The 22,343-nt window shown below is 43.0% G+C and overlaps 1 protein-coding gene across 1 annotated transcript in view; it reads left to right on the forward strand.

Annotated features, from left to right (window-relative positions):
- The first annotated feature begins 13,030 nt into the window (after window positions 1-13,030).
- met (MET proto-oncogene, receptor tyrosine kinase) overlaps window positions 13,031-22,343 on the forward strand; it is a 62,829-nt gene continuing 53,516 nt past the window's right edge. Inside the window, exon 1 of the mRNA XM_076090007.1 lies at window positions 13,031-14,234. Within this exon, the coding sequence (XP_075946122.1) occupies window positions 13,032-14,234 (1,203 nt within the window). The 5' untranslated portion in view covers window position 13,031. The remainder of the gene's footprint in view (window positions 14,235-22,343) is intronic.

The following is a 22,343-nucleotide window of genomic DNA, read 5'->3' on the forward strand; positions in this document are numbered from 1 at the left end:
CTGGCTGTGAAGCGAATCGTTCAACAGTAACATCTGTAACAGTCGACTCAACAGTGGTTCATTCTTTTAATCCTTCAAGGGGGATTCAAGGACACAAAGCATGTTAACTGCTGCCTTTCTGTTTCAATTCATGGAGCCAACACTGGTGGTGGCCAAGTCCTAGTTTGTGCCTCGTAACATTTGAGTCATAATAAATGGCCAAAAGTATGTGGACAGACAAACATTACAACTATATGTGATGGGTTTGAACATTTTTAAAACCACGGGCATTGATTCGCTGCTACAACATTCTCCACTCTTCTGGGAAAGCTGCAGGATTTCGTCACCAGGCTGCAGGGGTTTGCTCAGAGGACGGTCAGGTCAGGTACCGGTGTTGGTCCGTAAGTTCTGGATCGCAGTTCAGGTGCTGGTTGGGGTTAAAGCCAGAGTTCTGTGCAGGCCAGTTAACTTCTTCCACAGCAGACTGGGAAAGGCCATCCCTGTATTGATCTGGCTTCTCCAAATCGTCATAAATTTGGAAACATATTATCTAGAATATCGTTGTAAAATGATGTATTATGATTTATCCTCATTTTGACTGTAGGCCCCAAAACATGAAAATAGTCTGACAACAAAAGTATGTGTCCAAGACTCTTCTGTCAATGTGGATTAAAAACATAATAATAATCCATCTGCTGCACAATAAAACATGTTTGTAGCCACTTAATTGTGACTATTTGTTAATCCAAGCAACGATACATGTAGAAGTGCTCCGTTTGGATCTTTTAGGAATTAACAACGGTCACAACTTAAGAAACCGGTTAAAATCTGCTTTAGCTGAGAGAATTATTTTAGATCCAAGTGAGAAAGAATGATAAGGAAAATACCTGCAACCAAATGTTTCCAGTGCTTGGGCCGTACGGGACCAAAGCAGACATAACAGGAGGCCGAGAGAACACAGAGACGGCTCTGTTACCTCCATGCAAGACGGGACGGGATTGGACGGTGAGCTCATGGCAGTGACCTGATACAACCAGGGTGAGAAGTTACCACCAGCTGCTGGAGCTCAAAGCTCCTCTGTGTGGTGGTAAGTTTGCCTGATCTGAGATCATTTGGAGGCTCATAATCTTCACTACAAACCTACCTGTCTGGTGGAATGGTGAAGAATCAAAGGACAGCACTTGTTTATGGATGCTATTTTCCTACTTGTCAGGCAGCTATTGACTTCCATTCATTTACAGACCGTAAATAGCAAATATGTGATTTGTAGTCATGGAGCAAAAGTAAGGAGAAACACTGGCATTGTCCTTGTTGGTGCTTCAGCCGTGTTCAACCGTCCCCCACTGAGGATAAATCCCTCGCTTTGATCCGGTTCTCTGCGGTGTTTGCATGTTCTCTCCAGGCCGCAGTCCTCCACAGGTCAGCTGGATCAAAGACTGTAAACTACCAATAAATAAGAATATAGTGTCTGAAATATCTGTGCTGAGCCTGAGCCTGGGGGTGGAAAACATATCTGAGGTGTTATTCTGCTCAGGTGCATGCTGGGAAAGGCTCCACCATCATGTGAATATGAATAGAAAAAGTAAATGATCTTTTATGAAGTCTCCTGACTCACCTTTTGAGTTGCTCGCCTCAGCTTTTACGATGCAACAACTCCCTCTAGTGGGATGAATTGAGAAATGCAAATATATGCTAAATTGCCAAAAGTATGTCCATTATCCGCATGTGATTGTTGAACATATTCCAAAACCATTGGCATTAATATAATTCCAACAGCATCTAGTCTTCTGGTGTCAGGCTCCACTCCAGATGTTTGAACCTGGCTGCAGGGATTTGTTCCCTTTCATATTTCAAAAACACAAATATTGACAATTTGTATAGTTTATTATTATTATTATTTATTTTATTTTATTTGTTGTGGCTCAAGGTGGGGCGGCGCCCTAGCGCCCTCTATTGACCAGCCGCCACTGCTTATATATATCACTTGAGTACACAACAGTCAGACTATTCTTGACCTTTATTTGTCCAGCCTTGTTGTGAGTATGTGCACATGTACTTGTCCAGTGAAGGTGATTCTGATTGTGCCGCGTTGCATCACATAACACTGGGAGGTTTTCGCATATTTAACATAAATAAATCAACACTGATATGTTTATGAGAGAAGTGTCGACGGCTTGGTCTGCCCTCTTCAGATGTTTTACCACATCTTTGGCCCTTGACTCCTCTCAAAGTGTGAAGCACAGTAGATTAGACCTGAAATCTTTAGTTGAACAAACATCCCGTGATAAAAAGAGTGACATAGCAGCCAACAAAGGTGAGGTAGACGTGATGTTCGGTCTCTCCTCTGGATGACTTAGTCAGTGGAAAGTCAGAGGTGACTTAAACATTGTGGCTTTTAAACCACCTCGGCAGCTGTTTCCTCTTTCTGCAGACACCACCGTGATTATAGAGAGAGACGTCTCTGGGACTCTGAGTGATTTAACGCTGTCAAAATCCATCATTCACCTTCCCTAAAGATGGTGCTTAACATACTTCCACATCTACGTCACTTCGACTCTGTGAGGTTTTGTTTGGGTGAAGTCTTTTAAGGCCTGACCTCCGACCCAACTGCTCCTTTGAGAGTTTATGTGGCAGATTTCAGCTTTGCATTGAGCGGATGAACAGCTGGGTGTGAGTTCTTATAGAAACCAGAATAACCGACCACATTGCTCCCATACTTGAGTCCCTACACTGGCTTCTTCCACTAGGTCACACAATTGACTTTAAAACACTGCTGCTTGTTTATAAATCACTCTAGAAGCAACTTTCTGATCGCATCAACCAAGCCAGCTTCACAAATCTGGACTGTGACTGTAGACTTACTGTAGACTGTTCGTTGATCTAAAGCACTTTTCCTTTTGAATCTTTCATTTTCATGTGTTCTTTTCATTTGAACTAGTTTTTTTATCTGCTCTCCTATAAAGTACTCCTAATTGCCGAATGTGTATGAACGGTGGCGGCTCACCACCATCAGTGGGCGCTGACTGATTCCACATTCATCAGCTGACCAGAGGAGCTGCAGCCTCACTGAACTCTTTATTTCAACAAACACCCTCAGAGAAGCTGCTGCTGTCCTGGTTTGCCCCCACAAACACACACACACAAACACACACACACACACACACACACACACACATACACTGTATGCCTGCAGGGCATCACAGAAATCAATAGAGTTCATAATATCTGTATTATCTTATGTTTATCTTATGTATTGTTTTACTTAAAGGGACAGTGTTCAGCATTTCTTGGGATCTATTAGCAGTTTTTCATTAGTGTATAATCACCTGAAACTAGAATTGTTGTGTTTTCGTTCGCTTTGAATGAGCCCTTCATTTCTACGTACATACACAAGATACCGCAAAAGAAACAGGGAGTCATATATTGAAAAGTATAAACCTCAACCTAAAACAATGGCATCTTTAATGATTTCTTAAGCCTCGTATTGAGCAGAAAGGGACAGCAAGTGCTTTTGTGCAGTTACAGTACATTTGTAATGCTTTATGCTGCATTTTACATCTTGGACAGGACGGTCTCTTTCCTTTGCTTTGGTCTTTGACAGATTTACAGAAGCTCCTTTGTGACCAGACCTGTAACGAAAACAAGACTTCACACACACACGCGTACACAAAAGGGATATCCCACATCTGACATTTTCATTATTCTGTGTCATCTTTGGCTTCACACTCTGTCCGCTGTTATGGCAGTGAGTAGTGGAAACGATGAAGCGAGCGATGACATCAAGCGAGAAGAAGGCTGGCACAGATTCGACCCCTCGGGCTCAGCGTCCGCCGCACCAGCCCTTTACAGATGTTCCTCTCCTCAGCAACACCTGGTACCTCCGTAAGTCAGTCAGTCTGTCAATCTGTGCACTCTTTGACAGTGTAGGTCACTTGTACCACATCTGTTGGAGACAACGTGATACAACACATATTACAGGGGGGGACCTGTGACATCTTCCCTTTGTTGAGTTTTGTTGCTGTGCTGTTACTGCACTGCATTTCCCAGAGACCACCCATCAATCTACCCTGGTGACGACGTCCTTCCTCGGATATTGCCTTGATGGATCCTCTGCTTGTTCAGAACAATGTGCTGATTGTTGTGTTGACCAAAATGTGCTGGAGTTGACTTATGTATCTTTTGTTAATTCACAGACTGCAGAACAAAGACAAGCAGGAAGTAAGGTGACGTAAGGCTGCCCACTAAATCAACACGACTACATCCTCTCTCCTCTCCAAGTTATGAAGATCTGCAGAAATATGGTTTTATTCAATGTTATTTTATAACAAAAGTGTGAATATTTAGTAATAGATTTAAAGGTCCTAAAAGCTAAATTCAGAGCATTAGCAGCAAACAACTATTTGCTCTGTTAAGATATAGTCATGTCTAGATGAGCACTGTTAGCTCTGGCTCAGCCGTCACCATGTTGAGAGCCATGTGGAGACAATCCCTTAATGATAGATATGCTCGGAATTTCAAATTTAGCGCCTTAAACAGACATTTATTTTGATGGAAATCTTTGAGATTATTACTTTAATACCTACAGTAGATTACTCTTTGCATTGAAATAAGCAGAATGAGATAGAAGTGGAGAATAAGTGCACAGTATATTTAGTATATATACAAAACGACTGTGATTTCACTGGCACTTAACTCTGGTTTATTTTAGTCAAAGCTTCCACGGATAAACAACCAGGACGGGAGAGTTAAGAGCTCTTGAAGGCTTCCCATAAACAGCTCAACAAGACGAGGGTGGAAATGGAAATGTAGCATATAATGCAGCCAAGACTTCTTTATTTTGCAAAAAAAAAAATGTATTTGATTACGTTGTAGAAACAGAGGAGGGTTTTACAGTAACTCGGGTCAAAGAGCAAAGACAAAGACAGTAAATCTGTAGCTGAGTTGTTCCAACTACGTGAGCAGAGTAAGAGGTCTTATTACAGCACGTAAACGTTATCTGCTTTGTAGAATATTATAAAACATGATAAGATGTTTTTAAGTTGATTTATCAGTGTCAGAATTCCTCGGTGTCACATTCTCAGTCACTTTGAGACTCATTTAAATATTCATCACACGTATTAAAAGCTGTCGAATGGACTGAAACTTAACCACATTAAATCTTCTGAGCTGTATCTCTTGTGAAACATCACACGGATATGAATGGACTATGTGATCTGAAAGCCATGTGTGTGTTTTCCTGAGCTTCTTATTGTATTTACACCTCCACCGACGGCCTTCGCCGGGTCTTGATATGAGCTGTTGTGACTCCGTCCATCCCCGGACAGACTGACGGACAACAGACACAACAGCAACGTATTGACTGACAGTTTTCTTGCCTGTCTGCTGCAGCAACCATTTCCTGTAAAGTATGAGATTTTAATCTTTTGATTTCCTTTTTCATTAGGAGTGAATTTATCTGACACACAGAGGACGATGGGAGCACTGATCTGTCCGGACGTTCAAATATGTGAGTCTGAGAATGAGTCTGATGGCTGTGAAAGCTGTAGCGCAAAAGGTGACAAAAGGTTCCGTCCAGGACAGGAAACAATATGGCATCGCATTTGAAAAACAAAAAAGCAACATGGCACAAAATATTTTATTTCTAATAAACTTATTTCAAGAATTTCCATTTTTTTTCCAATTCAACAAACATTCTGAAGCAACATAAACTGACATGTTTTGTTACATTTGACAGTAAATCAAGAAATCCAAAGTTTTTTATAGCGTACTAGATACTAGAACCAACCCTGGATTTAAAAGTGCAATATATGGAATTCTGAGCATTAATATCACATCAAACAATAATTGGTTATGTAAAGGGGTAGTGGGGTAATGTCTGAGCACAGAATGAAGTTGCTCTCCCTCTGTGTGTTTTTGTTATCACACCTTCTCTTTGTTGACGTAGCCGGGCCGGCCGATCGAGCTTTTAGTACATGTTAGTGCATGTTAGTGCATGTTAGTGCATGTTAGTGCATGTTAGTGCATGTTAGTGCATGTTAGTGCATGTTAGTACATGTTAGTGCATGTTAGTACATGTTAGTGCATGTTAGTACATGTTAGTACATGTTAGTGCATGTTAGTACATGTTAGTGCATGTTAGTGCATGTTAGTGCATGTTAGTGCATGTTAGTACATGTTAGTGCATGTTAGTGCATGTTAGTGCATGTTAGTGCATGTTAGTACATGTTAGTGCATGTTAGTGCATGTTAGTACATGTTAGTGCATGTTAGTGCATGTTAGTGCATGTTAGTGCATGTGAGCTGATGCTGATTGCAGAAGTGTGGCGCCCACCCTGCGGTAGGTAACCCCTCAGGTAAGCACTGCTAGCTGTGTCAGCACTTTTGTCGCAATGTGCGCTGTTAGCTCCTAGCTGCCAGCTCAGCCGTCACCATGTTGAGATCCATTGAGAGGCAATCCAAACGCTCCCGATCTCACGGATAGAGCCTTTAAAGCTTGACAGTGAGAATGAATGAATTATCTGTTCAAATGAAGGCATCAGCAGCACTTTTTGCTCTTGCAGTTACAAGCCTTGTAGATAGTTCTTCACTTTACTTGCCGTGGTTTTGACAGTATAGTTTATGCAAATGTCACATTTAAACCCGGATGAAGGCAACAATTCCAAAAGCATCCGGGGAAGACACACGGTATTGTAGAAGAGTTGTGTGACCTCGTCACATTTATGCTTTAAGTTGAAAGAGCAAAGGGTCAGCTATGGCTGATATTCAACTGTCAATTTGATCAAAAGGAAATGTTACCTGCGTAGCAGAAACTTAACCAGAATGCAATGCAGCTGGTGAGGATTTGGTAAGGTGGTGCATCTTTCTCCACAAGAAGAACAATATCATTGAAGTATTTTTAGCAATCTGAGACACACTGCAGACATTAACTAAAATAAGCTTCCACACTTGTCTTCAACAGCCTCGACTCTTTGAGAATAATCTGCTCTCTCGTTACATAAATGGTCAGAACAATTTAGAAGAGAGCATCAGCAAAACAGAATCCTCCCTTGACCCACTGTTGTCATGTAAGCTGTCATGAACGCTTCCCGAGCTGTAAGGATCCTGCTGAAGAAGCTTGTTTATGGAGATACACAGCTGAGTGATGACACTCTTAATCACCACTAAAGGAAGGTAAAGAGTCCATCCACAGAATGAAGCCGCGAGGGGTCCTCCGATGGGTCACAAGCATCAATCAGAGTTTACCGTCCCGGTCAGCAGTTAACCAGGGTTTGTATTGACCCTGCCGGTGATAAATAACCTCTGGTGGAGCGACACTGGACCGGGTTTAGGGTCGACAGAAACGGTCAAATCAAGACTGAGTGCAGCGCTGCTCCTCCCTGATAATCTCTGCATCTGTGCAGATCTTCACTTTATATTAAGGGAAATAGAAATTCTGAAAACCAACAGTATATAAAGTAAGTTACAATTAGCTCCACCGTTACCAGCTCCAACAATAAAGTGATGAACACATTAATTCATCACTAATTACGTCCAATAATACATAATATTCTGGAATGGACCATTCTTTAAAATACGTACTTTTACTTTTGATGCTAAAACTTTTTTTTAAGATTTTGAAAGCAGGACATTTAATTTGAACAGAGTATTTCTACACTGTGGTACTGCTGCATTTACTTAAATAAAAGATCAAAGTACTTCTTCGACCTCTGAGTAGCTTGGAAATCAGCCTGACCTGAAGCTCCCCTCATCGTCTCTGGAGACTAAAAGTGCCTGTTCACCTCGTGCACCAGCAGATGGCGCCACAAGGGGTCAGATTCCTGCTGTTGTCGTGGGATTTAAAGAGTCAGGTCACACAAATGAAAACCCAAAATGCTATTTGTGCATATCCAGGTTTGGATGGTTTAATCTACTGCTATAACAGCTTCCACTCTTCTTGTTTCAGGCTCTCCAGCTGATTTTTGGAACTTTAGCTGCAGGGATTACATTAGTTATATTGGCCGATAAGACCCGGCTCGCAGTCAGAGTTCAATTTCATCCATTCAAAATGATTCAACAGCGACATTCATTTCGTATAACATTTCCCTGTTGTTTGATACTTGGGTAATGTGACCCTTCAGTGCCACTCCACACAAACAGCCAAATATTCTCCTTTTCTAAATGTCCCATTCCGTGCAGTTTGGACCAAAACGTGCACAGAAAATAGACTTGGTCGTCGTGCTGCAGGTGTTGTGGTTGCAGGATGCAGATCATTCCTGCAGCACATGTCATACTCTGGGGTTTTCACATTCTGCGTGCCGACAGTGTGAGGTTCACCACCCGACCGACCTTTTCCTTCCTCTACTTCTTCTTCTTCTTCTTCTCCTCCCCGCCAAGACGAGAGGCCCAGATCCAAAATGTAGTTCACCACCACAGGAGCCACACAGACACACCCCTCGGGGTTTACAGTCACACACATACACACACACACACACACACACACACCCTGTGTCAGACACACCCCTTGGCAACTGCGTCAGAAATGCCCAGAGGTAAGACAAAAACACAGTTCCTCCAACAAACACAGACGAGCGAAGGAGTGTGTTGTGGAACGTATTGTTCACCAGTAACAAGTATAAGAAGATCTAAGAAAGATTAGGAATCTTTTTTTAGCTGTCTTCTGTCTCTTTGTAATTGTTTTGTGTCACTTTGTAGTTGTTTAGTTATTTTGCGTCTCTTTGTGGTTGTTTTGTATCATTTTTAAGTTGTTTGGTGTCTCTTTGTATTTGTTTTGTGTCTCTTTTTAGTCGTTTTATGTTTCTTTGTGGTCATTTTGAGTGTATTCCTGGTTGGTACGTGTCTCTTTGAGTGACATTTTGGAGCTGAAGGTCAGGGTGGCCCCTGACTCTTCGGGGCCCTGGGCCTGTGCCCAGTAGATCTGTTTAGTAATCCATCTATGACAGCCAGATTTTCACAAAGTGTCTGTATCAAGTAAAACAGTTTGGTTCCTGAGCTTAAATTTGATCATCATTACGCTTAAACTTTGTGAACCTAAAGGGAAGATTCAGGTCTCAACAACAAGACTCAAAGAAGGCACTACGTCCTGCACATAACCTCCTGTAAAACCACGAATTGTTGTTCTTACACTTCAAGTTTTGTATGGAATAAACAAACAAGATACAAGATGTTCATTCGTGACCTTTAGGTTAGCTGTTTCTCCCTGTGTTCAGTCTTTGTGCTGAACTAAACTAAGACAGTGAATAACTGTCAAACTCTTCCTTTAACCATCTTCTCTGAGCACTGATTTCATAAATTCAGATATAAAATTAAATTTGACTTTCGGCTTCGTTTCTCAAAATTGCACCAGAATGTTATGTTTTGTAGCTGAACATGATTGTAAATAAAGATTCCTCTTCAATGGTCTCGGGCTGATGATGTACTTTGACAGTTTAAGGGCTCTCTGGTGTGATGTCAGAGCCAACAGCGCTGTCCTCTGGGAAATCAGGGAGTTGAGAGTTGAAAAACATCGATGGATTTAAGGAGTATGTCCAGAAAGCGACTCCGTATGAAGTTACCGATGATCAGATTCACTGGTGAGAATGAATGAGGCAGACATGTAAAACCAGCTGAGCCTTTCCATCGTTAAAAACAGGAAAAAGGAGAAGAGAGGAAACTACTCTTGTACAACATGTTTAGTTTTACACAGAAGACGTCACAGATCCCGTCACATCTCTCGTCGACCCACTTGAACACGCTCGACTGTCTGTCTCATTAAACCCTCTCATGTCACTACTGTCAGAAAGTGAGTGCAAACAGCCGGTTTGCAGCAGCTCTGTCTACCTACTTCTGCATCCACACTCTGTTATCAGGGTTTACAGTCTTCATTCCTACTGACCTCCTTTCAGGAAGTGGGACAAAGGATTTTTTTTTTGTGCTGGCCACTGTGATTCATTGCTGAGACACACACACACACACACACACACGCACACACACACACACACACGCAGCCTTTAAAACTTAGCTCATTATTTATGGCTGAGTGAGCCGTTTTAACAGGACAACCAGCCGTCTGAGTCACGGCGGTGCGGCTGGAGGAGTCAGGTGTAGGTTGGAGAAGAAAGAAAGACCTTCTTCGAGTAGCCAATGTGACCTTTTTGTATCATTTTGAACATTCATAGAGTTGTGATGGTAAAATATGCTTTATTAAGGCAGTGGTGTAATGTTGTTACGACGGGCCCTATAGTTACTTACTGACGCTTTTATGTTGGAAAGGCATTACAGACGTGCTAAGCTCATCAGTCTTGACAGATTTAGCGCCTAAACTTGTCGTATACCTTATCATCTTGTCACATGATCAAATAGAGACTTGACATTGGTCAACATCAACAAACATATTACTCAGCAATCATCATTTCACATCTGTATTTGACAAAAATACCAAAGAAAATGAGAAATTATTATTTTAATTCAATTTGTATAGTTCTTTTTTGTTTTACTTTATGTAGAATAAGAATATCATTTTATTTTAGATTGTTACTGACAATGTTGCCCGAAAAATGAAAACCATGTTGGAAATAGTTTATATAGAAAATCTATAGGAATATATAGCAAATGGCACCTTTACAGATTCAGCGTGAGGTCTTGGTGTAACTTTCTGACGCGGTGGGTAACCCAGCATCAAACTGCAGTCGTCAATATTGTGAATTCAAACAGAAACGCTTGCTTAGATTTAGGCTCTCTGCGGGTCCAGCGGGCCCCAGTGCAAGCCACTGCCTGCACTGTCAGTGTGTACGCCCCTGGTTCAAGAATATTCTTGTGTGAAGAAGATCCGGTGGATAAATCCCTCCAAACCCAGTAGTTTTATGTCAGGTAACTAGGAATTTACATGCAATGTATAGTAATTGACATAAAAGGTGATATCAATGTTATTTAAGTTATATGAGGTCATTTTATAATAAAACATTACATGATACATAACAAAAACCCCACAATAAAACATTAAATAACGCATCCTTTGGAAATGTAGTCGGTCTTGTTGTAATTGGTGCTTCTGTGCCACATGATTACCACTAACTACAGCTCATCATTTACTGTTTGCTTGGTTTTTCTGGGTCTGCGTGTCTCACCTGAGCTCCGCAGAGCGAGGAGCCGCGGCACCACCTGGACGCGTCACAGAGTTTGGTGAGAAAGAGGCGGAGCGTTTACGCGCCACGCGAGAGAGGAGCTGAGATGTGAGAGAGCGGCTCAGCAGCAGCAGCAGCGTGTTTCTGCTGGATGCAGTCAGTCAGTCAGTCAGTGTTGAGCCACACAGGTTTTCTGCTGGAGAAAACACTTTTTAAACACTGGAAAACAAGACAGATTGAGGAAAACAAATCGGACTATTTCTTTCTGGGAGTTTTTTTTCTCTCACGGAGAAGCGAAGAGAAAATCCTCAGCGATCCTTTTTTTGACTTGGATGAGAAAGTCAAGAAGTCCCGCTCCCGGAGAGACCAGCGGAATATGATTTGAATCAAGGCATCGGACAGCACTGTTGCTATCTAACAGGTGAGTTTTATTATCTCTACTTTTCCCTCACAATCTCTTAACGTTTCTCTCTTTTTTTACATTTCACTCAAACCGTATTTCCATGCGTAAAAACGCACAGAAACTCCTGATCCCCCTCTCCTCCTCCTCCTCCTCCTCCTCCTCCTCCTCCACCTCTGGATATCACAGTTTTGAAACGTGTTGTTTTTTCTGGCCCCTAACACAATTTCACCAGCGATGTGTTTTCTGAGACCTTTCGCCATGAGTCACTTTCCTCTCAAACCGAAAACATTTTCACTGTTTCCCACCGCCTTTTGTCCTTTTGAAAACAGCAGCCGTGCAATGGGGAGCTACATTGATTGTGCTTGGTGCAGGTGCGCAATGATGTGCCCACTATTACTCATACTTTGTAGACCAAAACAAGACGATACTCGCCTCACCATTTCCTTCAAAGAAATAAAGCTCTAATAATGTCTAATATTCCCATAATCTTGTGTGTGATTTAGGTTCTAAATTTATACTTTTTCAATCTGTATTTTCCACTATATCGCCATTATCTCCCTACAGTGGTGCCTTATTGTCTTATATTATGTCTTTGGCACTTGTTAATACTGCTCTAAACTTCTATAAGATGTTTGCCTTGAAGCACCTGTCTCTCTGTCTCTATATATTCTCCCCAAAACACAATGATAAGATAAAGCACAACTCTAAAACACCGAAAACAAAACAAAAAAGCAGCGAGACTTCAGTCAAAATGTGCCCACAATGCAACAGTGTGGGGATGCATGTAAAAATACAAACTCACTGTGCTGGATTCTTTTGCATTATTTTGGTTTTCAAGGGATTGCGGCGAAACTGCATGCAGATAGGGAGCATGCAAATGCACACTTTGCAAATTCTCTGTTGTTGCCCCCCCCCCCCACACACTAAAAGCATCTCCCAGGGGATTACCATTTAGTTTGCTGGGGTTATTTATCATCTTGCAGGATGGTCCCCCTTACGGCCTCGTTTGTTTTAATTGAGTTTATCTCCGCTCCCTCGGGCCCTTCGTTGTCTAAACTTAGGCCTGTGGTTGCGTCGTCCCGCAGAGCGAGCTGCTCTCTGTGTGATTCACTGCTCTGCCTCCCACTGTGGTCACTTCGGAGGGAGCGGAGCTCGAGCACCGCAGAAGTGCTCACCCAGGTCTGGCTGCGGGGTTTGTCTTGGGTCAGTGGAGTCAGAAGTTGCAGCGCTGATGATTAGGAGGCTGATGTTAAAGCTTTGTGTCACCACAGAGCCTTCAGTCACTTCAGTATGAATGGTTTCACTGCTTGTGGTGGAGTGAGTAAACCCTGGTTTTATACCCTGACACAGTTCCATTTATGAGTCTAAAAAGGGATTTTGGTGTCCCTCTATTTTCTTCTCGGCAGCCTGCGCCTTTCTCCCACACATTCCCACTCCAGACAATTGAGGCCACCTATTCAAAGATATTCATGAGGGACATATTTCATTCTCTGTGTTCCAGCAGGGATGTTTCATCAACTAATTTGTCATGTCTCTTATTTCTGGAACAGGATGAATCTCCGTCTGCTTCATGCCGTCATGCTGCTGTGGGCCTTGTGTCCCGGCGCACACGGCCAGTGTGATAAGTCATCCGAGACCAACGCACTTGACCTCTCGGTCTCCTACAATCTCCCGACTTTCACAGCAGACTTCCCGATCCAGAACCTGGTGACGCTGGATGGGATCATCTACGTCGGGGCTGTAAACAGAATCTACGCCCTGGCCCCGAACCTCACGAAGCTGTCGGAGTACCGCACGGGGCCGCTGCTTGCCAACGAGACCTGTGGCCAGAAACTGACCAGCGCAATCGGCGGCGGTGGCAGGGTGGACAACCACAACATCGCTTTGGTGGTGGAGAACATTTACGACAAGGGGTTGTTCAGCTGCGGCTCGGCAGACAATGGTGTTTGCCGTCGTCACGTCCTGGACGACGGCATCAGCCCGAAAACCGTAGACGAGCAAGTGTACTGCTTTGGCGACAAGGTGAGGCAGCGCAAGGGTCAGCCCATCAACTTGGATGTTATGGTCAGCCCTTATGGCTCTCAGGTGCTCAATGTGGAAAGCAATGTCATCAAGTTTTTTGTTGGGAACTCTGAGATCCCGGGCAAAGGAAACGTGTCGGCCACTGGACCGCATCCCCACACCTTTGCTCTGCGGAAGATGAAGACGAGCCAAAACGGCTTCACTTTCTTCTCCACCCGCTCACACATGGACCTGATCCCATCTCTACGTGGAAACTACTACCTGCGCTACGTTTACTCCTTCCACAGTGGACCTTTCACCTACTTCCTCACCGTGCAGCGGGTGAGCAGGGACTCCCAGGCCTACCACACCCGCATAGTCCGCATGTGCTCCGGAGACATCGAGATCCGCCGCTACGTGGAGATGCCCCTCGAGTGCATCAGCACCGATAAAAGGCGACGGCGCTCCACAGAAGATGTGAAGATATTCAACATCCTCCAGGCGGCCCACGTCACCAAGGTGGGCAATGACGTTGAGCTGCAGAAGCAGCTGAAAGTGGAGGAAGGCGATGACGTGCTGTTTGCCGCCTTCGCCCGGGGAAAGCCGAACTCCCCAGAGCCGACCCCGAATTCGGCCGTCTGCATCATGTCCCTGACTCACATCAATAACATGTTCAAGATGTACATGCAGAGGTGCAACACAGTCGACCCGTACCACTTCACTGGATCGGACAAGAAGTCCTGCTACAATGTGGTAAGCGCTGGGCTTATTGTGTACTTATGTTCAATGCATTTGACCTGTCTTGGTGTCCAGGTGATACCGTATATATGTTTTTCTTCTTCACACTAAAGCTGATGCCAAACACTGGCCACATTCTTCGTTAAACAGTATTTTAAAGGGCTGTGTATTGGCAAGAATCTGTCGAAACGATACGAATCAATACAGGGGTGACGATACAATATATCGCGATGTAGTGCGATACTGCAAGCCTTGCAGGGGTTCTTTTTTCTTTCTTTTTTTTAGCAAATTTTAGTAGTAATTAATATGTATAAAATATTATAATGCATATAACATCCAACATCATAGCACAAACATAGTTTTATCCAGAGTGATGTTGACTGAGTCCCAGTCAACAGTCTCTGTAGATCAGCAACAGTTAGAGCGTCATCATGATGTGGTTTTACGATGTCTTTCAGACATAAAATCCGCCTCTAACAGTCATCTGTTGTATATGCATGCCTTGGTGTTTTTTTTATCTTTTAGAGTTACAGGGCTTTAGATGTTTATTCACTGCAGGCAGGTTGGCTTGTTGGCTGGAGAGACTGTCTCAGTAACTGGGTGGTCTCCAGGTTCAGGCAGCCGGTGTGTCCACTGGACCCTTTGTGTCCTTGTGTTCAAGTGTCCTTGAGCAAGACAGTGGAGCATGACCTGCTCCTGACCTCTGACCCCTCTGGTTCAGAGCATTCATACATGTAAGTCTGTATCATAGGAACATGTGAAGAAGCAAATTCCTGATTATGGTGTGATTAGTATTATTTTTGAGGTGTCTTCAAAGATCCTTATGTGCCGGTTTTGCATTCTCATGGTTGTGGATGGAAGTGGCACCTTTTTCATAGTCTTGTCTCGGCACATTGGACATGAAATGGAACAGTGACTGTAAGGTTAAAGAGCAGACTTTCAGCTTTAATTTGAGGCGGTTTACATCCATATTTGGTGAACTTAGCCAAGTATCCGGACAATGATCCTAAACCTACAGAAAAGACCAGTGGGAGGGTCTTGACTGTTCGGGTCAGTCACCTTACCTCAATGCAACTGATCATTTTGTGTTTTAGTTGTTGAGTACTGTGGGGGAAAAGCCATTTCAACATGCTGAAAGTCAAGATGATTTAAGCACCGGCCTCACCAGGGAAGACTGCAAGTGTCGGCTGGTGTATTTGTGTTGGATTTTATATGCATTTCACTGAAGTAACCTCCCCCCATGCTGCCGCAAGCCAGTCGTTGCCTCGCCTGTAGTCACTCACCTCCAATCCATCAACATTGACTCAATCAATCGGTTGAATCACCTGATCAATAATGACACGCAGTTAACCCGCGCCCACCCTGCCGGAGGGTCCGTCAATGTGAGCACTGCTAGCGCCGACTTCATCTTTACTTAACCTCAGCATCAGTCAGGCAGCAGATTAGCTTAGGCTCCTGGATTTTCTTAATACACTGAATATGCTTTCAAAGGGCAAGCACATACAGGAGTAACAGCAGAGTGTGTGTGAGTGTGTGTGTGTGTTACTATGCACGATATTCTTTGTTTTAGAAACTAGTTTGAACACCGCTGCACGCGCCTTCATTGTAGGAACGTTTATTTGCTTTTGTTGCTTGGCAGCGAACCTCAGCCGTGCACCATAACACCTTGAGTAGAAAGCGTCTTGGTGTTCACACCAGGTGAAGAAGAGTCCGGTGGTAACGTTAGTGTATCCAGTAGCAAAAGTAAACTGCAGTCAATGAGCCGCAGTCTGTTAAAGCCCAGACGACATGCTCGCCGCTGCACAGAGCGCCGTTTGCTTTGTTTATTCAATGTTTATTAATATGTGCTGCACGTCCAAATTGCACCAAATTTGACACTGCACTCCCTTGAGTACCCAGCAATACACCCACCAACCGGGAAGTCGATCGGTTGAACGGTTCTCGAAATATGCGAAGGACACACAGACGGACAGAAAGCTAGAGATTCCTTGTTTTATAGTGAGATGTTTATATCGGCTGGAGCTCTTCTTTTTCCCTGCTCTTTCTTCTTCGTTGGTGAGTTACCTCCACTAAATGTACATAAGTGGAACGGCATGACCCATGCATGCTCATATGGGCACTTGTGCATCTTCCTGGACGTAATACTAGAACACAAGATATAGAATAAACTGGCATCGATTACACAACACAAGAGCTAACTAACAGATTTTCACACTACACAAAACATAATGGAAACCAATGACTTTGTCGAAAGATTATAGAAATCTAAAAATGTACGGCATGGCATTGCAAATTGGTTGGCAAAAGCGTAAGGTACGCAAGAAAGTTCAATACCGTATGCATTGGTTTAGGAGACACAGGCTGCAGTGAAGAGATCAGACGGACAGACATGCAGAGTGATGTGTGGTTCGTAGCACAGATTCAATACATGCAAATACATGGTGGGTGGGTGTTTGGGTACGACAGCGCAGCCCTGACAGCTATCAGCGGCGGAGATCCACAGGGGAAAGTGAGGAATGCTGGGAGCTTCGGGGGGGTTCGGGGGCAGCGCATATCTGACTCTCAGCGAGCCGTGATGAATGGCTCGGGGATAACAGGGCATCAGCAGCTGGGCAGAAGATGATCCCCCGACCCGCTGTGGCAGCCGGCCACGCTGGCGAGGCCTCTTCCCAGCTCCCCGCGACCCCCACCTGTTACCAGCACCTGTGGGAAAGTGGAAGTCGCACAAAAACAAAGAGCCTTTTTTTTTTTATCCAGGTGGATGTTTTCATGTGTGATCAAATAGTATGATCTGCTGTCGATCCTTTTGAGGCATCTCATCTTGAGGTGATCACACGAGTTTTAATAAATTCTTTGGCACAAATTAGAGCCCATTCACAACTCGTCTTTGAACACATCCTAATGTGACTTGTAACATTTCTGGTAGGACGGCTGGCGTGCTGCCATTCGGCCCTTTGTTGTTGTTAAACAGTTCAATAGCTGATGACTTTCAGGCGGATCTTCTGGCTCCTAGCGTCTTTGATGAACAGATGTGAAACTTTTAGTTTCGTGTGATTCTTAACAGTACACACATTTTGTGCTCACTGGGAGTGTGTAAAAGTCAGTAGTCCTCAGCTGTAGACTGATTACTCACAGCCTGTCGAGCTACTGGATCAAAGTGAAAATCATCCCGTTGCAAATCGGATAACTGCCGCCTCATTCTCCGGCTTCAAACTGTCTAATAACAGTTGTTTTGTTTTTGTAAAACCAAAACGTAGTAGTGAATGAGTTGCTTCTTAGTACAAATAGGATGTATAATACTCTTCTGCCTACACATTGTAATGCCACCGCGCCGGTGAAAGACGTGGCCTTATGTTTTGGGGTCTGTTCTGCCATCCCATTCCTGTGAAGGTGAAATCTCAGGAACAACTGGAGGGAATTCTTTTCAAATTTGGCACAAATGTCCAACCGGACATGAACTAATATTTTGATGGTCAAAGGAACCCCTGGAAAGCAGACTGGCCTATCGTAGCGTAGCGTTGGTCGGCTCTAGCAACTATCCGTCTCTGCTCCTCAGACTCTCATCGATGGTTTCAGATGTCCTTCTTTTTCAGGCTGGTTTAGTGGATTTGAAGCTCATCGTGGTTCAACGTTGTGTAATAGTGATACTCGTTACCCAGAGAGGTTGGAAGGAGATATACGTTTATAAAACGTTTCGTAAAAACCTGTGGCGCTAACGTTAGCAGAGTTCGTCCGCGGTAGCTCTGACAGCTTGACGGAGTAGCAACTGAGGGGCGGGGCATAGCAAAGGGTAAATTACGACAACTTCAAGCAATTTTGTAATTAAATGATGACATTTTTGACAGACGTGGATGTAAACTACAACTTGACTGGTTGGCGGAGGCATACAACATCAAGGCGGTTTGTCTCACTTAATTTAACGCCCTATTGTCATTTTGTTTTTTATGTGCTTTTTCTTTTGGAAAATTCTTAATAAGGACCAAAAATAATTGATTACTACTGCTAGTCTTATAATACCAAGTGACGAATTCCTGAAACCCCAAACAGTGATTGTCTGTGTCCGTCTCTTGACAGTGACTGGTGGTATGAAAACTGTTGTTTTGATCACTCAGAGAGACAGTTTGCTTTTCCATTATTAGACATTCTTTCCTCCTGACTCACTTGATTACTGGGTTGGCGTGAGGCATGACTTCAGTATTCTGCAGGAGGTACAGGAGCATCTCCGCGCTGTATAATTATCATAGAGTCCTTCTGTTCCTAACGCTGCAGAGTAGTCTGAGCAGCTTCGATGTGTCTGCAAACAATCTGATTTAAAAGTTGAGTTTAAAAGATGCTGACTTCATTCTTTTATGCTGTCCTCACTCAACGGTAGCCTTTTAGTTCCTCAAAACCACAACAGACCAAAGACTTGATTCTTTTTCTGCAGGACTCAGCGGAGACAAATGGCAACAAAACAACTTCTGTTTCAACTTTCGTTTGAGTTTGACCTCCGAACACGCAGACGCAGCAGGTCAAGTGCCAAAAGAGCTTTTATCTCAGTGCAACTGTGAAGCTGTTGTTTTTTCCAAGTTCTCTTTTATTGCTGACGTGTATCCTCTTGTCTTCAGCTGCCAGGTTAAGAAACGAGCTGCAACCACAAAAGACCATTGAACAACTGTCCGTCTGATGCTCGTGCTGTATACGCCTGTGAGTTGAATGATCTAATCGTTGCACTGCCTAATAGATTTATGACTTGTATTCAGAGGCATATGGCAGGTAGACTCTGTTATCGAGAGCTTTGCGAGAGATAAACGCAGACCATAAATTCATAAAAGGCGAAACCGCTCGGAGGAGGCACGCCGAAGCACACAGGAGGTTATTTTGGTCGTTTGCTCCACAAACTTGTGTGTTTCTGGTGGAAAACTCCCAATAGGGATCTGGACGAGGTTGAAAGCTCAGCGTAAGGGCAGGTTTGAAGTTTTTCTTTTTAAGTGGTGGTTGTCAGCTCAGCTCAGACGGGCCTCTTAACTCCAGTTTAGGCAGCAAGATATGATAAATGTTGTAACGATGAGTGGCTCTCTTTTTCGTCTGTCTCTTGATGGATGAAATCTGTCGTTCTGGTTGTGTCTCCGGGGCCGTTTCTGTCTTCAGGCTGCTCTCGGTTACACGAAGAGCATGAAACTCAAGACGTAATTGCTATTTTTCACCGTGAGACGTCGAGTACGACTAATGATTCCTGTGCTTAAGTTTAAAAATAAAAAAAGATTTCCTTTTCAAGGAACAGTTGAGAATATATTTCTAATAATTTAGCTTTTGATATAAACAGCATTTACAGAAGCAGAGGCCCTTAAAAGTAGTTCCTATTAATTAGTAGTACTTCCTGTTGATTTGAGCAAAAGGAGAACCAATCCTATTATTTATAAAGCCTACGCGGAAATGAATAATCATTAATCTCGGTGCACACACTACTTACATTCTTCAGCCAGGATGATACTTTAACTCATTATTTTGAACGTCAAAACTTGCCCCGAGTGGAGTAACAATCTAATGTGAATTATTCTTAAGTGAACAATCTCAGTAGCTTACCTACCGCTCATATCTAAAGCGCTCTTTAAACTATCGATCCGACCCCCAGAATGTGCTGTTGCTCGATAGTATCGCTTAAAAAGAAGACAAGCGAGGCCATTTTGCACGGGTAATGTAGTGTGCAGAGACGTGGCCGGGATTTGGAGCGTCCCCGGCACGCCTGGCACCCATTCCCATAAGTCTATTGAGGGAGCAGGAACATTTGACACTAAAAATAAAGATCAGCCACGGGTCAAAATTATCATCGGATTACCATTGATTCCAGAAAACCCACCAAATGCTGATTGCTTTTAAATTGAATCTTCGGCCTGATTGATTGTAGTGTGTGCAGTATAATTCCAGCTGGGAGGCGCTTTTGACCGACAGTCATTTTAATTAGCCCGCCTGTTTTAATGAACACACTTTAAACAAGCAGCCATAGAGACCCATTCAGTTCATGTTATTGTTTCCTTATAGTTTCTGGTTATGAAATACAATAAGAGATCCAGTAATGTGACTTCCTATATTCCATATTGGCTCAGTTGTTTGGTCAATAGATAAGATGTGATTTCATTTTATTTGCACATAAGACATTTTCATAGAGCCCTCTGAGTGAAGCCATGTAGACATGAGCACTCAGCTGAGGTGACAGGACACACTGCGTGCAGATGCAACTCTTAAAGGAGCAGTGTGTGGCACTTATGGGGATTTATTGGTAGAAGTTGTCTGTAGTCGTGTTATACGTCTGTAAAAGCCACCGCTACTGACTCGATAGAGGTCTAGTGGAGTATTAATTATGTGCAAATACAAGGGCTTCAAATGGCAAGAGGCGCAATGTTTGTTGAGGCCGAAATCTGTGTCAAAATAGCATTTTAAATTAAATATTGTGGCGCTGCAGAGATGTCTCTGCGTACATATCGGATCCCACAGTCTTGAGAAAAGATCTTTGTTTGGTACAGATCAGATTCTTTTCTATGGATAATAATATACCGCTTATGTTGTTTTGTGAATTATTTTGGTCACGATAATCGTGTGGCAAAAATCTGATATGGAGACAGTCTTCAAATTGAGCGACGTAAATAGAATTGATGAGAAAAAGAGATATGGGATAACGTTTTGACTTTGAGACTTAAAACTTTGGCACAAGTCGGACTTAAGTCACGAAAGTGAGGACTTGAGACTTGACAAACTCTTGACATGACTTGAGACATTTGACCTGATAAAATCCCAAACAGCAACAGATAAATAAGAAAGTACCAATCCGTCCCTGAATAACTGCACAGCATGCATTGAAAGGACTTGACCCTACTAACACAGATGTTTTGTCCTTTTCATGGTCAGTTAAAAGGACAAAACGCCCTAAAAGCTTCAAAAGAACTTCTCTATATCGGTGCATTTGTTTCCGAATTTAGATTTCCGTAACAAACTGGGTGAGTCAACTTTATTTACCTTTTCAAAGCAACAGTTACAAAGAGGTTCACACGAAGAGATGGTCAGCATGATGAAAACATGAACCACGTAAAGTTATCACATCATGAAAATACCACGTGTTAAATATGTAAGAGCTTTCAATTCTGCTTCTTATCTACATGTCACTGTGAGCTGTAACATGAAACTGTCATGTGAAACGTGTTATTTACTTTCTCAGACACGCAGGAGTTTGCATAAGTTGCCTCACAGCGAAAAACGCAGCATGTGTCGAAGCTATAAAGAACCCCCCGCTGCTCTAAGAGATGTGCTGTAATAACACCAATCACAGATCAGTCGATCGTCGCTTTTAATGCCGCTGATATTTCATGCATTCGATGTAGTTTTCCAGCGACGGATGACAATAGAAGGGCTCGATGCTGTGAACGTCTCAGTAATGTTGCTGATTCTACGGGTTCCGCTGTGGATGTCACGTTTTTCTCTCAGCCCCACATGCCCGAGCCTGCTCATGCCATCACTAAATCGGTATTTGTTCGCTTCAACTCTCCTTCTGCATGAACCAGACGTAACATAACATCAACATCACCAACATCTAGAAAACATATCGTGGAGTCGCTTCTTTTCTTCTTTTTCTTTAGATGCTGCAAAGCCGATATTAGATTTGTGAGCTGAATGTTGAGGTGTCATTTTTATGTTTGACTGTTGGAACCCGCGTGATATAATACATTACATAAACAGTTATTATTACTATTGGTGGCCAGCAAAATGCATCAGTGGAAATCTGCTGTTTGTATAGCTCACTACGCTGGATTAAGCTCTCAAACTGTTTTTCATATTTCCATTCCAGGAGAGACAGACGAGTACAGAGTAATGTAGGAGTAGTATGGAGAAACGTGATTACACTATAGTATAAAAAAATACACAACATAGAGTGTAAAAGTGTTTTGGAGAGAAGAACCAAGGATTTTTTTTATATAATTTGTCACATATGAACTATTACTTTTCAAAAACATTGAACAATTCAAAGAAATCTGATTTACAAAAGTCTGTTTTTCAGTTGCATAAAAAAGGTTCTGTGTTTTTCTGATTTGGAATCTACCAGGCACAGTAGTTGTTGTTGTTTTAAAGTTTTTTTATACATATATATGATTG

The sequence above is a fragment of the Anarhichas minor genome, unplaced genomic scaffold (assembly GCF_050575085.1).
Source record: "Anarhichas minor isolate MPS153535 unplaced genomic scaffold, ASM5057508v1 ptg000011l, whole genome shotgun sequence".
NCBI lineage: Eukaryota > Metazoa > Chordata > Actinopteri > Perciformes > Anarhichadidae > Anarhichas > Anarhichas minor.